Source organism: Plectropomus leopardus, chromosome 11, assembly GCF_026936395.1.
Source record: "Plectropomus leopardus strain MGB_pleo_1.0 chromosome 11, ASM2693639v1, whole genome shotgun sequence".
NCBI classification, from domain to species: Eukaryota; Metazoa; Chordata; class Actinopteri; order Perciformes; family Serranidae; genus Plectropomus; species Plectropomus leopardus.
In genome coordinates, this window is record NC_142186.1 from 4,883,284 (window position 1) to 4,899,429 (window position 16,146).

The 16,146-nt window shown below is 38.9% G+C and overlaps 1 protein-coding gene across 1 annotated transcript in view; it reads left to right on the forward strand.

The window, feature by feature from the left end:
* Positions 1-16,146, forward strand: part of LOC121945994 (dolichyl-diphosphooligosaccharide--protein glycosyltransferase subunit STT3B-like) — a 74,457-nt gene that overhangs the window by 39,153 nt on the left and 19,158 nt on the right. The window contains exons 3-7 of the mRNA XM_042490385.2: positions 1,281-1,568; positions 3,660-3,725; positions 5,753-5,852; positions 12,417-12,515; positions 14,322-14,468. Of these exons, the coding sequence (XP_042346319.1) occupies positions 1,281-1,568; positions 3,660-3,725; positions 5,753-5,852; positions 12,417-12,515; positions 14,322-14,468 (700 nt within the window). The remainder of the gene's footprint in view (positions 1-1,280; positions 1,569-3,659; positions 3,726-5,752; positions 5,853-12,416; positions 12,516-14,321; positions 14,469-16,146) is intronic.

Genomic DNA, 16,146 nt, shown 5'->3' on the forward strand with positions numbered 1-16,146 from the left:
GACAAAAACAGTTCTTTACTTAAAGGAACAGGTCACCCCAAATCAAAAACATACATTTTTCCTGTTACCGGTAGAGTTATTTAATTATATCACCTAGTTGTGAGCATGCTCTAAGGAGGTGCACCAGGACTGGAAGCCAACTTTCATTGTGGCCAAGCAGTGGAATTACATTTTTCAAGACAGTCACATGATGCCATTGGGCCCAAAAAGACTTTCTCATTGACTTCCATTGGGAAAGAGATATCTGTAAATCAGTAGATACATTTAAGAGTGTTATCTTGAGTAACTGGGTCGTGATTTTTTTAGAAAGACATTGCCATTGAGTTTTGCAAATGCTTTTATTTTGAACACTACAAGCCGAGTGCCTTCTATTTCCATTATATTGGAGAGAAGGCAGACATCTCTACACTGCATATCTCCACCTCTCAGCAACTCACACCAAAACTATCAGATAAATAGCACCACATGCAAGAGGGAAAATATGTACTTTTAATTTTGGGGTGAACTGTCCCTTTAAGAAACCCTACTATTTATGTCACAGTCTTACCTTTTATTGTAGTGTTCATTGAAATGTTGTGTCAAACTGCGCATGCATTCATTGTATTCATATTTCAGTATTTAGTTAATGATGGCAAACCATAAGGGGGGGGTATAAGTTGTGGCTGACTTAACTGTAATAGGTTTTAACAGCTCCTGGAAATCAATTATATATAATTATATACACTATAATTTTGGCAAGCTGTTTCCATTTCTCTTTTGATTTGATTTGATTTTGACTGCTTCTAGCTCTGTTTGCCTCTGTTGTGCTGACATCCTTAATATAAGGAGAATTCAAATTTGTTTTTGTTTTTTTTTCAATAACAAGTTTCCAGAGTGTTTCATTAACATTTGCTGTCATAACTTTGATTGGTGATGCAACAATGCAGGCTGGTAAAAGCACATCTTCTCTCGTCTGAGCCATCAACAAGCCTGTAATGTTGTGGTTTTAACTGCTGTCGAATTCACTCATTCAGACTGTTAATGATGGCTTTCTGCAGTCACAGTGGGGGGGGAATTGCATGAGACAGCATTTTTAGTTGTTCAGAACTTTTGCTGGCTTGTCAATATTGCTGCTCTCCTCATCAAATTAATACATATGACAAGTGGGAGAGATTAGAAGTTCTTTTTTTGTGAGTCACAGTTTATTAGTGACATTTGATTCTCATCAAATTTACAGAAATAAATATATTGAAATTGCCTGTCTGCTCTGATCTTTCTCCGTTTTTCTCTTCATCCCTCAGGTGTACCCCGGGCTGATGGTCACGGCGGGTCTCATCCACTATGTGCTCAACTTTCTGCACATCACTGTCCACATCCGAGACGTGTGCGTCTTCCTCGCCCCGGTGTTCAGCGGTCTGACCTCCATCTCCACCTTTCTGCTGACGAGGGAGCTGTGGAACCAGGGGGCGGGGCTGCTGGCGGCCTGCTTCATTGCCATTGTCCCCGGCTACATCTCCCGCTCTGTGGCCGGCTCCTTCGACAATGAAGGCATCGCCATCTTTGCCCTGCAGTTCACCTACTACCTCTGGGTACACCTATACATACTTTATTAGCCTTTACATGTGGTGGTGCTGTGTTCCATTAAGCAGCTATTTATAACAGCTCTCACTGCTGCTGCAGATGACTGCTTTTTGTTAGAAGATGGGAGAAAAATGTAACTGTAATGTGAAAGTAGTAGTGAGTTAGTAGAGAGTGGCGCACACCTCCAAAGTCATTTTCACTTGACACAAAAACTGCAGCAATGGGAGCAATTAATTTTGTTTTTCACACTGATTTAAAAAAAAGCCAGCCTGTATAGCTGCGTTGATTTCACCTACACTATGTTTTGTTTTTGGCAGTTTTTCTGTCACCATTATTCTGAATCCAGCAGAAAAAAGATCCAAGTTCTGAAAAGCTATGATTCACACACTTGTTTTTCCAAATGGGGAAACAGCTTTCAGTAAGCTGGAACTGAACAATAAGCTGTACAAATCTGAGGTGCTAGCAGTGTCCCTCAGCTCTACATTAACCTTTTAGGCTTTGTAAGGTTTAGATGTTGTTTTCTTACACTCAGCAAATTTTCTCTTGTTAACCTTGTTACTAACCCAAAGCTGGCAGCAGTTTTCTTATCTGTGACAAATCCACTGTACACTGTCAGTCCAGCACCACATGGCAGATGGAAGTTAGGGACTAACTGGTAGATAAAGAGGGTCATCTGGCAGCTAAATATCCAGGTATTTCTTGCAGAATTGGATGGAGACCAAACCAGAGCTACGAGACTTAGGAGCCTTTTACACGAAAATTGTTTTTGCATGAAATGTTCATCTTTTGTTGCAGTTTTGCCTTTCATTCACACGATAACAGCATTTTGGGGGCCTGAAAATGCAAACTCCTGAAACAGGGTTCCAGAGTGTAATCTTTCGAAAATCTCTTCTGTCGGCATGTAAGCTGGCAATGAGCAGATCCTGAGAGAACCGTGCCCGTGGTGTTCTTCTATGGTGTCAATACAAAGATACGCCATCAGCTACTGGCCTGGCATGCATACTACAGGGGTTTTGGTTGTTTTTGTGGATCCATGTACACAAGGATCGTTCTCTTAATGTCATCATATTAACACAGATTTTTTTAAAAACGCGAAGGAAAGATCGTTCTTGTCTAAACATGGCCAAAAATTAAGCAGGGATATATTGATATAGGTTATCGGCCACATGAGTTATCAGCAAAAAGTTCAATATCATGCATCCCTAGTATTAGTCACAAGAGACAGGTTCCAGTGTCTCACACATTAAAGTCCGTAGAACATTCTTAATGTTGTTTGTGATCATAGACGTAACGAATTAATTTTTTTAGGGAAGACTTTTTCCCTGTAACCACAGTATAACTTTCTCCTTATGCTTGTATTTATATATCTCACTGCTCCTCAGAGGTTTAATGTGGCTATATGGGCTAATGTTATTCTTAGTGAACATGATCAACTACATACATACCACTGAGGCTTTAAGAAGGAATCTACTTTGAATTATGAAGCCCTCGAGGTCCTGGTAATTGGTGGTATGGATGGATGGGGGATAGCATAACCTGGTTTACATACACATTAAACCTCGCTTCTGTTTTGTGGATTTTAAACAGGTTGTATATAAATCACACCGTGAATATGGAAAAACAATAACTTTAATGATAGTCTCCTGTGATTGCATCACACCTACATGTTCCTTTTTCTCTCATCGTCTCTCTCCCACTTACGTTCACTCTTCCTCAACTTTCCCTCCATCCACCACATCTCATTGGCTCGGCTGCTCTATTTATTTAATCTCATTGAACCAATAACAGTGGCTCCCACCCGTGCCTTCGTCAAGTCAGGGCTCGTTAGCCTTGTTAGGCCCTTGTTAACTTCTGTTGTGCACCATGCAGGGGAAGGTAAAGATGTGTAGGACACGGTGCTCCGCTTTGTGCAGGTCATTAAGGAGCCAAACATGATGAATAATTCAGACAGTCGTGTTGGGGAAGCAGCAATGGAGCAAATCCTCAAGGAAAAAGTGAATAAAGCAGCTCAGTGTAATGGAAGAAGTTAATGCAAGTTTTACTCTATGTGTGTGAGTGTGTGTGTGTTGTTGGTTAATGCTCTCATATTTTAACTACAGGTGAAGTCGGTGAAGACGGGATCCGTCTTCTGGGCCATTGGATGCTGCCTCTCCTATTTCTACATGGTGAGAACAGAAATCACAGACATTTCTTATTGTTCATTCATGTCCTAATCTGATGTTTTCACTCTTTGAAACCTGAGCTAATTGGCTTGATTTCTTTTAAAAAAAAATGGAAAGAAGGCAATAGCAACATAGCAGGAAATTACCCAAAAATTAGCAAGAGATTACTAAAAGTAATTACCTCAAAATTAGCAAAAAACAAAAGTAAAAGTAAAATAGTAACAAAACAGGAAATTACCTGAAAAAAGTGCTTTAATAGTACTTCTACTACTACTATAATACTAATACTAATACTAATAATAATAATAATAAACTTTATTTATATAGCACAAAGTTACAAAGTGCTTTTCAGAAGACAGTAATAAAAACAAACAACACAATGATCAAGTACAAAGGCCACAGGGGGTTAAAAAAAACAAAGCAACAGCAAACTACTCAATACTCATAAAAGCTTTCCTATAAAAAAAAGTCTTAAGAAGCGATTTAAAAGATGCTAAAGATGGTGCAAGTCTGATTTCAATGGGCAAGAAGTTCCACAGTTTTGGGGCTCTGACAGCAAACGCACCATCACTTTTTGTCACAGCTGAGAACGGGGAACTACAAGAAGAGCTGCATCCATTGATCTGAGGGGGCACCTAGGTACATAAGGAGGTCAATAACTCTTTAATGTAAATTGAGGAGAGTCCGTGCACTGCTTTGAAAGTGATCTATTACTACTAGTTTTTAAAAAAATATTTTTTCTTAGTTGTTTGATAAATTTCGAATGATCCTGCCGCTCTATTTTTTAAATATAATGTCAAGTTTATTTTCTTGTCACCTTTTACCCTTTTTTTGCAATTTGCGGGACATTTCACACTAAGTTTCTGTCTGCCTTTTTCCCATGTATTTGAAATAAATTAAACTAAATTTGCTCAGAGGTTTAAATGCACAAGAAAACTGACATTGATCTAATGTTTTAAGAGTTAAACACTAACGCTGAGTCATCACACACTGACAGAAAAAAACAGAAGCACCCAAAAATGATCACAACTACACTCACAGATGACTAATATCAAGGTCCATCAAACTTTTCCATAACATCACCAGAAGCCATTTTTAGCAGACAGAAGCAGATCTTTTGGGGAGCCTTTTCCCAATACTCGCCTCTCACTCAGCCAGGCTTTGATGAATCTGTGATGAATCATGTGAACGCTTCACTCTGTAAGCAGCGTTACCTTTTCTCTGGCAGCTGCTCACTGACAAAAGTGACATGACACTTAGACAATAAGCACGAGCTCAAAAAGAGGTGCGAGTGTGTGTCTGTTATTGTGTACGTGTGTGCCTCATCAACGCTGCAGCTCATAATGATTTCACAGCTCTCAGGTGGGCTGTGAAGCTTTTCACCCTCCCTCTTATTGCTACCCGTCCCATTATGGAAGTGCGTGTATGTCATGAATAACAGAGGAAATACAGCCATCCTTCAATTTCCAGCCTACAGGGAGTCGTGGCGTTCACAATACTGATTATCCACTTGAGTTGAAAGCACTGCACAGATTCAGCAGAGATCAAAATCTGATTATGACAAGAAGCAGTAAACCAACTGTATGTGACTACAAAAAAACAAGAACCAGGAACGATCAAATTAACACAGACAACCACTGGGAAAAAAAACCCCTAAGGTTCTCCGTCTTCAGGTAAAATGATCTCATATATTTCGTCTTGAAGCTTGGGCAACCTATCAATATTAGGTTTTTATCAATTTGTGAGAAACACTAATCATACTCAAACGTATACCAACCATGAATGTATGTGCCTTTCATACATATGTGCATTGTAATTTTATTTATAAAACCAAATATCATGAATCACAATTTGCCTCAGAGGGCTTTACAACAAATGACAACCCTCTGTTCTTAGACCCTCACCAAGCAGTGCAGGTGACTTCTGTGTGTGTGCATGCATATTCCACATTGTAACACCTCTTCATTAATGACTACTGTTGCTAAAGCTCTAAATTAATAAGTAAATGCTATTTTTTGTCTGTCTCACAGGTGTCAGCTTGGGGCGGTTATGTGTTCATCATCAACCTTATTCCTCTTCACGTATTCGTCCTGCTTCTCATGCAGCGCTTCAGTAGGAGAGTCTATATAGGTGAGATGCAGCACACACACACACACACACACACACACACACACACACACACACACGCACACACTGGGGAATGATAAGGGTCATGGAGAAAAAGATGCAGGATTTTCCACACATTCATTTATTTGTGTCAAGCTGCTATAACTAAAACATTTGCCGCCACAAGAGATTTTAAAGCTGGAATGTTCATTAGAAACGCGACTGGGATATGTATAATGTTGGGTTATTTATGGCACATTTTGGGCAGAGACATGCAGCAAATGCAGGTGCACTGAAACTTAAACGCTCATTCTGTTGTCCACCTCGCCAGTGACAAACTGCTGTTGAGGAAAAAAAGAAGTTATGGAGAGCTAAGATTTGAGATGCCAACTACCCCCCTCCCCACCCCCGCCTCCCTCCAAAAAAAAAAAACAACCAAACAAAATAAAAACCCTCCAAAAAAACAGGGCTCATCGTAGCCTCTTTTCCATTTATTTTTTCAGACAAAAGTAATGCCCATGTTTTTTCCTTGATACACATTACAGTGCAAAAGCTATTGTGTAACATTAATTCAGTAATCTGTTGATAATCTGTTAGCTGTTGATATAATGTAGCTCTAATATGGGCTGACTTGGCAGCACGATGTATCATTTCAGCCTTGACATTGTGATGCACATTAGTCGCAATAAGGGACGTGTAATGTCAAGTAAGGCAAATAAAGTCAAACAAATTATTTGCTGCTTGATACAAATGGAAAACTCACAGTTCTCATTTTCCATGAGTAATACCAGCCAAACCTTGGCCTGTAAGACAGGTTATGTGTACATGTGACGTAGTATGGTGGTGTTTGTTATGGGAAGAGAGACTCTCCTGCATGTGTGTGGGTAGAAAAATACAATAACCAGGCTGGTAAATGCATCAGACACGGTGAGGCGCAGGCTTTTCCAAAATGACAATTTTTTTTTTATGGGTCCTTGAAAAGTCATGGAAACATTTTGAATTTTGTCCATGAAAATGTGTGGGAACCCTGTTGATTATTAAACTATGTGACCATGAGGAGAGATACATTAGAAGTTCTCTTTTAAATAGTGCCAGTTTGTTATTATAAATGGTTTCACCAAATCAGTGCCTTTACTTTTTATTTCAGTTGTTGTTATAGTAACAACCTGATGGAAAATTATGCCGCCTTTGTCTTGGGTTGCAGATTTGTGGTGATGTGATTCAGGTCATGACGCCCTGAACTATCTAGACATTTCCTGAGGTAAAGTGTTAAGTTTGCTGAGCTGTCGTTATCACATTTAACTGTGATTGGCACAGAAGTCTCAGAGCTAGAGACCAGTGAGGCGGCTGGTTCTGCTATTCTATATTCACTTCCACCCAACCTTTATGCACTTTGTGCTGATGCTGCACTTACAGGAATCATCATAGAAAGTGCACATGAAGACTTAAAATATTTTGTGGAAGACTGCAAAACTTTTGTAAAATAACAAAAAAAAGTTTTGTTTTTTTTTCTTCTTTTTTTTATCCCACTTGTCCCCTAAATGGCTTTGTAGAAAACGGATAAAACAACATGAATGTGTGGGACTTGGAGCAAATCATCACACAAGTGTACGTGATGAACATGTGTTCTCCATGACCCTTTACACTCCACACAGACACACACAAACATACACATGAGTACATTATGTTGACATTGATTCAGGGACACAAAGTGATGCCTTTAGGTGTTGGCCAATTATGCTCATTTGACATTCAGTGTAGCACATCCAGAATAAACAGAAACAGAAAGGGCAAGGTGACTGTACATTCAGCAGCTACAAACACACACACACACACACACACACACACACACACACACACACACAAATCTGTGTTTTCTCAAGTTTTAAGACTGAAAGGATGGATGTGGGGATACTAGACAGAGCAGCTTGTTATTCTTTATCATATCCGCGCTGTATAAACATTTTTACTGATAATTACTAGCATTTTCTAACAGCTGATGTTGTGTCTGTAATGAGACACGCATGCGGTTTACACAAATCCCCCAGAAGAGAAGGTGTATGTGATAAAAATAAGAGAGATGAGAAGTGGAAATGCAGGGAGGGGAAAAAAGAGAAGGAAAAAAAGATTAAAGCTGTCTTCCCTTCAAAGAGCTTGCCTCGTCACACACTCTGAACTCGCCTCACTGATAGTGAATTAAGTCCTGACCCAGGGCTCGCAGCTCCCTACTAATGCTGCAACAGCATAGCATTGTTTCAGATCCAGATCAATAACTCATGCAAACTTTACCAGATCATCATTCTGCAGAAATAATGACATATCAAGATGTAACAAGCGCACAGAAACAGGCAAGGTGAGCTTTGCAAGGATGCTGTGAAAAGCCTATCTCTTTGTGAAGACCAGCACAGCCTACAGCAACACTGTAATTGAGGTAGTTCAAAGCTGTAATACAGTAGCTTACCGTGTTTTATGATGCATACTTTGTTCTGTGATTTGGAGTCCAGTCTGTGACCTGTTGTCACACACCAGCCCTCTCTTGCTCCATCTTCCGGCAATGAAATCCAACTGGAATTTCATTATGCAAACAGCAGCGTCTCCAGCAGGATAGAAAACAGAGAGTAGAAACTCGTCTGGATGGATGAGTCAACTCTCTAACAGGCATCAGCTTGGCTTCTGGTTCCTGGTACCAGTGAATGCCATTACATCGCTCAGCATCTAGACAGCAGGTGCCATGTGCCACCTGTTGGGACACTTTAACTGGTCGATGCTTGGCTCATTTATAACAGCACTGAGCTGCCTGGCTGACTAAATGATCAGATTATGAGAGGTAGTACACCTCATATCATCAGTCAGTTTGGATGCAACAGAAAATGCAGACATTTTTAGGTAACTGCTGAAAGGGACAGTTTACCCCAAAATCAAAAATTCATGGTTTCCCTCTAACCTGTAGTGCCAAAAAAAAAATCACACTTGAAAAATTCAACAGCAATGTCTCTTTCCAGAAATCATGACCTGGTTACAGAAGATAATCCACAGTTTTGTTGTGAGTACTTTCAAGTAGGAACTTTTTTTTTTTTTTTTTACTGAACCACACCAACCAACAGTATCACTGCGCAGAAGGAAGCATGCATCTGCTCATGGATGAGAGGCTTATGCCCGTGAAAGCATGAGATGTAAACAGTAATGGTGTCATTGAACACCAGTGACAAACATTCAACTAAATACATCAAGGTGAAATGGGTGAAAGAGCTCAATGTTGAAATGTCAGATGAGGATTGGCATAATATGTAGAAGATACACCTTTTTGTTTGTTTTTCGCAAATTTTTTAATTGTTTTTTATACTTACTATTTTCTTACCAATTTCTTGTTCATTAAGACCTAATTTGGTTTTTGCCTTGTACCACCTTTTTGCCAATTTGACCAGGTTTTAATGGGTTAATTTTGCTAATAATTTGTACATTGACTAAAGTCAATCTAAATACTTCCTCCACTACTGTTTACCTCAGTGTAAACATACATTTAATTTAAGGTAAAGTTATTCTGTTACTCCTCTGGTAGTTACTGGATAATCTAATATATATTCAGTTTTAGCTGGTATCAGAATATCAGAAACACCAGTCACTTTGATGCAAAACACCACCAGCAGTGATTACAGAGATCAATCAAAATCTTTCTGACACAGTGTCAACAAAAGCTGAATAATACAAGTTTCATGTAGGTAAGATTTATTGCAGATCTTATTCTAGTTGATAACATAAGATTGTGCAGGCATATAAAAACTGACATCCCGGTGTATTGGAGCTGCTGAGGAGAAGTGTTTCCTCGCATTAATTTACCAAATCAATTTTTTACTGAGCAGTTTGTGTCACCGGTCGGGTCAACATCAATCTATTTCCATTCTCCTCGCTCTAGCACTCCTAATAATTTTGTCATCATCACAGAGGGAGAGAGAGGTTGAGTTGGAACAACCTTGGATCTGCTGCTTTTAAGTGTAAATAACAGTGACGGCAGGTTCTGATTGGCTAGCGGAATATTTTATCTGAATATTCCCCCTCCTTTGTTCCCTCTAGTCATGTCGAGGCATGGAGATAATCAAGATACAAAATCATTTTAAAGTATGTGTTACTCCAACAGAACAGCGGGCGGCCTTCACGAGACATACATCTTTTGGTGTTTTACCAATTGCAATCATGTCTACTTGTGAAGATAGCAGTGGAGAGACTTGAGATTTGATTCCATGCCCAGACACAAATTGGCGCTGATTTTTTTTTTTTTTTCCCCACACACGACTCCCTTCAGTGTGGGTGAGACTTCAAATTTATTTGGAGTGCAGCCGCAGCAAAGAATGGATGTTGGAGTCCTATTGCAGAGTGATGACCCTCAATCTAATGTTCTGCTTTAACCCATCTCTTACTAACATAAACTCTTCTAGCAATGATCTGTAAATTTCAGCTGTTGCATACAACTGCTTGATCTTATTTTGGGTTGTTAAGATACCTAAAAGAGCCATGTTAGCCTCTCAGTGCTAGTGTTTTAATGATGCATTGCAGACCTGCAGACTGCTGTGAATTGTTACAAACACAGTAAAAACAGCGCACAGACGCATGTAGTCAGAGTCCAGTCATGGAGCTCATTAAAAGATGTCCCATCTGATGTGCAGTGTGATTTGTAGGTCTACATTTCTCAACTTGCGTCTGTCATATCTTTGAAGGCTCTGCAGCTTGTTTAAGAGAACTAACCTTTTCATGCCATTGGCTGTGCGTGGCGGTATTCGACCAGCCGAGCTTGTTTTTGAGGTTTTTGTTATTGAAGCTTTCTCTGTGTTTCTGACCCCTGAGAGCTTGTTTAAAACACTTTTCAGGTTTAGTTGGAGTGTTCACAGCCAGCCTGTTGTCTGCTTGTGCCGCTGATTCCCGAGTGTGTCAATTGTTTTAACTCTGCAGCTTAATCGCTCTTACGCTGTCAGTCATGATTTAGGCTCAAAAGGCATTTTGTTCTTGTGTACTATGTCAAGGACATTTGGAGAGGGCGATCACGAACACTACATGTTTGTATGCACTGTTGTTCTTTTCCCTCATTAAATCTTTTTTAGAATTTCTCAGATTGTTAGGGTGCCTGGTGGCTCAGTGGATAGAGCAAGTTCCCCATATACAGAGGCTGTGTCCTCGCTGCAGCGGCCGCGGGTTCGATCCTGGCCTTGGTTCTTTGCTGCATATCTCCCCCGTACACACTCGAACTGTCCTGTCCATTAAAGGCAATAGAACCCAAAAAATAGTATTAAGAATCTGTCAGATTGCTGACATTATTAGCAATTTTAACATCTTTCTGAAATCCCATTATTAAACAGAATAGCTACTGAAAATTTATCATGATGTACACTAAACAAAAATTTAAATGCAACACCTCTGTTTTTGCTCACACTTTTCACAGGTTTAGGTTAGAGATCTGAGGCTTTTAGTCTGGGGTTGGGACTATTGACAGTCACAGATTTGGTGCTCTAGTGGGTATTTACAGCAGCAGGATGGTGGATGTAAGACTGAGTCAAAATAAGCAGTTCCCACGTTCAGCATGATGAGACATGTCAACCAGTGCAACAGTGTGGCTCATTGATGTGTTTTTAATAGTGTTTGAACAACAATGGAGCTCTATGGCAGGAGGAAGAAGATAAATCAGGCTTTGGATACATGCACATTATTTGATATTGGGATCAGTTGATTGTTGCTCTTGGTCTTTACAGGGGATCAGTTGACCGAAAGAAAAATCTAGAGCAGGGTTCAACAAGCACATTTGTCCAAGAGCCAGAATTTGTACAAGCACACATTTGCCTGTGTTGTTTAATAACTTTATTATGATTTATTTAATAATATAAAAATGTATTTTAAGTGTTCAACCATAAAAAAATAAATTAAAGGAGAGCTGTAAGTTTGGACCCATTTTGCATGAAAATATTCGCCTGGGTCCAGACCTTCGAATCAGTTTACTTCACCAGGTTGCATAAGCGCAGCAGCGCAGGTTTGTTTGTTTGTTTGTTTGAGAGAGACTGAAAGGGAAAAGAGAAGGTGGACGGTGGACTGTTGCACTTTTCTGTATGTTTGGCTATCAATAACTCACCTGGAATGATGCTTTGTCATTTTTACACATCACTGCTACTTGCTAATAATAAGCCAACAGATGGATTTATGACGTTTTTACCCACTGGATCGAACGCACATAAACAGCGTTAGTAAAACATTCTTTCAATAATTTCCATCTCTGTTCATAAACCATGTAGATACAGCAGAGTTTGTTTTTTTCATTCTTTCATTTTCTGAATTAATATTCTGCTGGTCAGATGGGATGTTTGGCGGGCTGTATGTGGCCTAACAGGCTGCCAGTTGACAATCACAGATCGAGAGCATGAGTAGACATATCCTCTAAGATATGTTTCTCTTCTACAATACGCTGTGTTAAGAGGGATTCAAATTTGATTTTTGGAGTTGGATTAGTATTAAGTGAGAGTGACAGTAAGGTGTGTAGTGGTGCAGATTGTGCTCACTTATAAATAAGAAAGTTGTGATTTGTGTTTAACTTCTTGTTTCTTTCTCCAGCCTACAGCACCTTCTACATCATCGGCCTGGTCTTGTCCATGCAGATCCCCTTTGTGGGCTTTCAGCCAATCAGGACCAGTGAACACATGGCCGCAGCAGGTCAGTAACCAATAACCCGTGGTCGGGGGGAAAGTGCCAATAATAGTCTGTACTGCAGGTCTATAGAATAAATCTTAATTTAAGGAAGTCAATGCTCAAACATAATTTATGAGAACCAGAAATCAGAATCAGAAATACTTTATTAATCCCCTGGGGGAAACAGTTTTTCATAACAGTCACTCTGGTTGCCAGCAGAGACAATTATCGCAAGTAGAAATAAGTACCAGCACAAGTATATAAAGATATAAATATGAAAAAAGAAATACAGTAATAGTAAACAATTAGCATTAGATATTTAAAAAATATATAATGTATAATATGCTGAGTATGTAAGTGTAAAAATATAAATGGAAAGAAATGCAGTAACAGACAATTACCACTAATATGTGAATATTTTGCTTATGATATTGATAATGTGCTGAGTGTGTAAAGTGTGTAAAATATAAAACTGCCTCATGATACAATGCAATGTATAAAACTAGCGTGTAGATTCAAAATATAAAAATATAAATTTGTGTGCAATGCTAAAATGAACAACAGAGATATACAATAGAAAAACATTAAGAATATATACAATATGTGTCACATGTTAAATGCATGTTATGCTTGCTCATAGTCACCTCAGCTAAACTACAGAATATACAGTGGATTTGGATAATGTGTCTCATTGGCCAGTATGGACAGGAGGAACAATTACAGCGACCTATAACTCTTTCAATGAACATACCTGCTTGCCAGTATTGATGTAAAATAGACCTGAGAAAATGTGAATCTATCTTTTAAAGCATAATTTTATTTCTTGTCCAGATCATATTGCTTATCTGCTGCAAAATTAGACCCATAAATGCAGTCTGTCTATGAACCATCAAACAACAGAATATCATGATGATGAGTTAATCTTGGATCATTCACCTGAGACAGCTGCCATAATATCAGCACCCACAGCAGCTTTACAGTAGCAATGTTGCTGTGATGGACAATAAGAGTACAGTGGAAACAAAGTGCAAACTCAGATATAACCTGCACAGATGCCTTAAATCATTCAGACATGCACTGTACTGAAACACTCCTGTAAAGTGTTGGTAAAGTGGAAGTGATGACTTAAATTGTTGTTAGATACTAATTTCTTTATGAAAATAATTAATTTTACATTTAGGTGACATAAAAAATGTTTTAAATATGCTGAAGCCAGGGGAAAGGACCAGGGCAAAGTTGCTTTATTTCTTTCAAAAACAGGTAACAAGCAACTTAAGAGGAAATGAAAAAGAAAATATTTTAAATATGTAATCAGGATAATGATGAATAGAGTTTCCTGGACATTTTTCCCCTACTTGTATAAGAAACAATTTTCTAAATCTACAAAATTTTGCAGTTTTGCAGCACACTTCTTGCCAAATTGCTCATTGCCTCCCCCCCCCCCATGTTTCTGAAGAAGAAATCAAATCTATAAAAGACCTACAAAAAGTTTCTTAAAAATTAAAATAATTCTGTAATAATTTTAGATATATAATTATGACAAAATATATATAAAGTCTTTATATATTCTTTCCCTGCTTTTTAAAAAATAATTCTCCAAATCTACTAAGTTCTTGCAATGTGTTGAATATTTCTTTGCAAAGTTTCTCATTGCCTTTTTTCCCATGTTTTTGAGTGACACTGATTTACTCAGGGTTCAAGGGTTAAAATACTTGTGAAAGACGTCTGAACGCAGCACAAGAGAAGTTTTATTAATCAAGGATAGTACATTATCAATGAGTATATATTTCACATATTTACCCCAGTTTTCTTTCTGCTGTCTGTCTGCAGGTGTGTTTGTACTGCTGCAGGTCTATGCCTTCCTGCAGTACCTGAAGGACCGACTGACCAGGCAGGAGTTCCAGACTCTCTTCTTCCTGGGCGTCTCTCTGGCTGCTGGCGTGGTTTTCCTCTCAGTCATCTATCTCACATACACAGGTTGGTTCACATTATTTTTTAGAAGGCTGGTCTTCTGAGCGGGTCTCACATCCCTTTTTAGCAACGGGAAAAACAACCAATTTAAACTTTAAAATAAAGCAACCACATTTTTGTTCGTTCTTTTGTGGCGAGATTACTCACTTACACATCAGGTGGTTGTAATACAAAGCTGGATTTGCATACCAAACCGTCACTGCGCACTCAGGCTTCAGTAAAGCTGACTAGTACTTTTTGTTCCACATTCAGTAGAGTTAGAGAATTTATAAAGAATTCACATTTGCATAGTGGCTTATATGTATTTGCATTTTCAGTTTGGTGTCAAAGAAGAAAAGAAACACAGCTGTGTACACTGCAGCTTTAGTTGGAAAAAGCTTTAGGATTTTCACTTTGTCTTTATCAGGTAGTTTGTTTGATTTCACATCGATTGGTAGGGTCTAGATGATAAAAAAAACAACTGCTCCGGGTGCCAATTTATAAAGCATTTTACAGATTTTCCAAAAGGCCTTGTATCCACACAGTACAAACGCAATATTAAACTGAATTCCAAGGTGTCCTCATAATAATAACAATAATAGCACCGTTATCCACCTCCAAGCTCAAATCTTTGGTTTTCTCACTTTCCATTCTCACACTGTCAGTGAATGGCATGTGTGTGTGCAGCACTAATTTAAAAAGAAAATGTGTCACTTTTAAAACTGGTTCTCCTGTTACTCCCATTATTTCCCTCTTCCACAACAGTGATGTATAACAGCAGGAGCAAATGCCACGAGTTCAGTTTTCATTAAAACAAAATTATAAGTGTTGTGTTAACTGCAGGCTAAATTAATCAGAGCACATGAGGCCAAATGCCTCCCTAAATTACCATTTGAGCAGATGTGCACAAGCAATGCAGCAATTTTCGATAAAGTCCCTCTTGGTGCTGACTTCATGTAAACATTAACATCACTTTCAGCCAACTTCACAGAGAACAATGAGAGCAAATCAGCGTCACTGGGTAGTTTTAACCAAATACTCTGTAGATTAGCTCAGCTAAATAAAAAAACACCAAATCCATCAGTATATTGGCGTGTTGTTTACCACCAAGCCTGTTAGTTACAGGTACAAACTGAAAATGTTATCTTCACTTCACCTGTTTAACTGACTTTGGCAGTTGAGCTAACAGACACTCGATTGTCCTGCTGGTAATACAGACCTGAACTAACCGCACATTCTTGCCTCGTTTACAGCCATGCTGTGCTGCAGAATTAATACAAAGGAAACACTGGGATGGATATTTGGCATTATTTTTGGCACATAAAAACATTTTTTGTCTTGGTGGTGGTTCCTGTTGGCCTGGCGGCTCACCAGTCCCGTAAAATTATAGGGGAAACACTGAACTTTAAACCCAGTGACCTGAAGCCATAATTAGTTCTCCACATTAAGAGACGTTTGACTGCTTTGATGAGTGTGGTCACAGTAATTAAAGCTCTTATCTAAGGCCCAACAGCCATTTTTATGCTTACATGAAAAGCAATCGCTGGTCATGACTAGAATCAGCCATCCACTGACATCACACATCTTTCGTCTGTATATGTCAGGATTACCTGCTGGCTATCTAACTACTGGTGATTACTTTCTGTGTTCTCATTTATCATTGCACTGCTGAGCTGCGTGGACAGGAGGCCAGAGAGAGCTCATT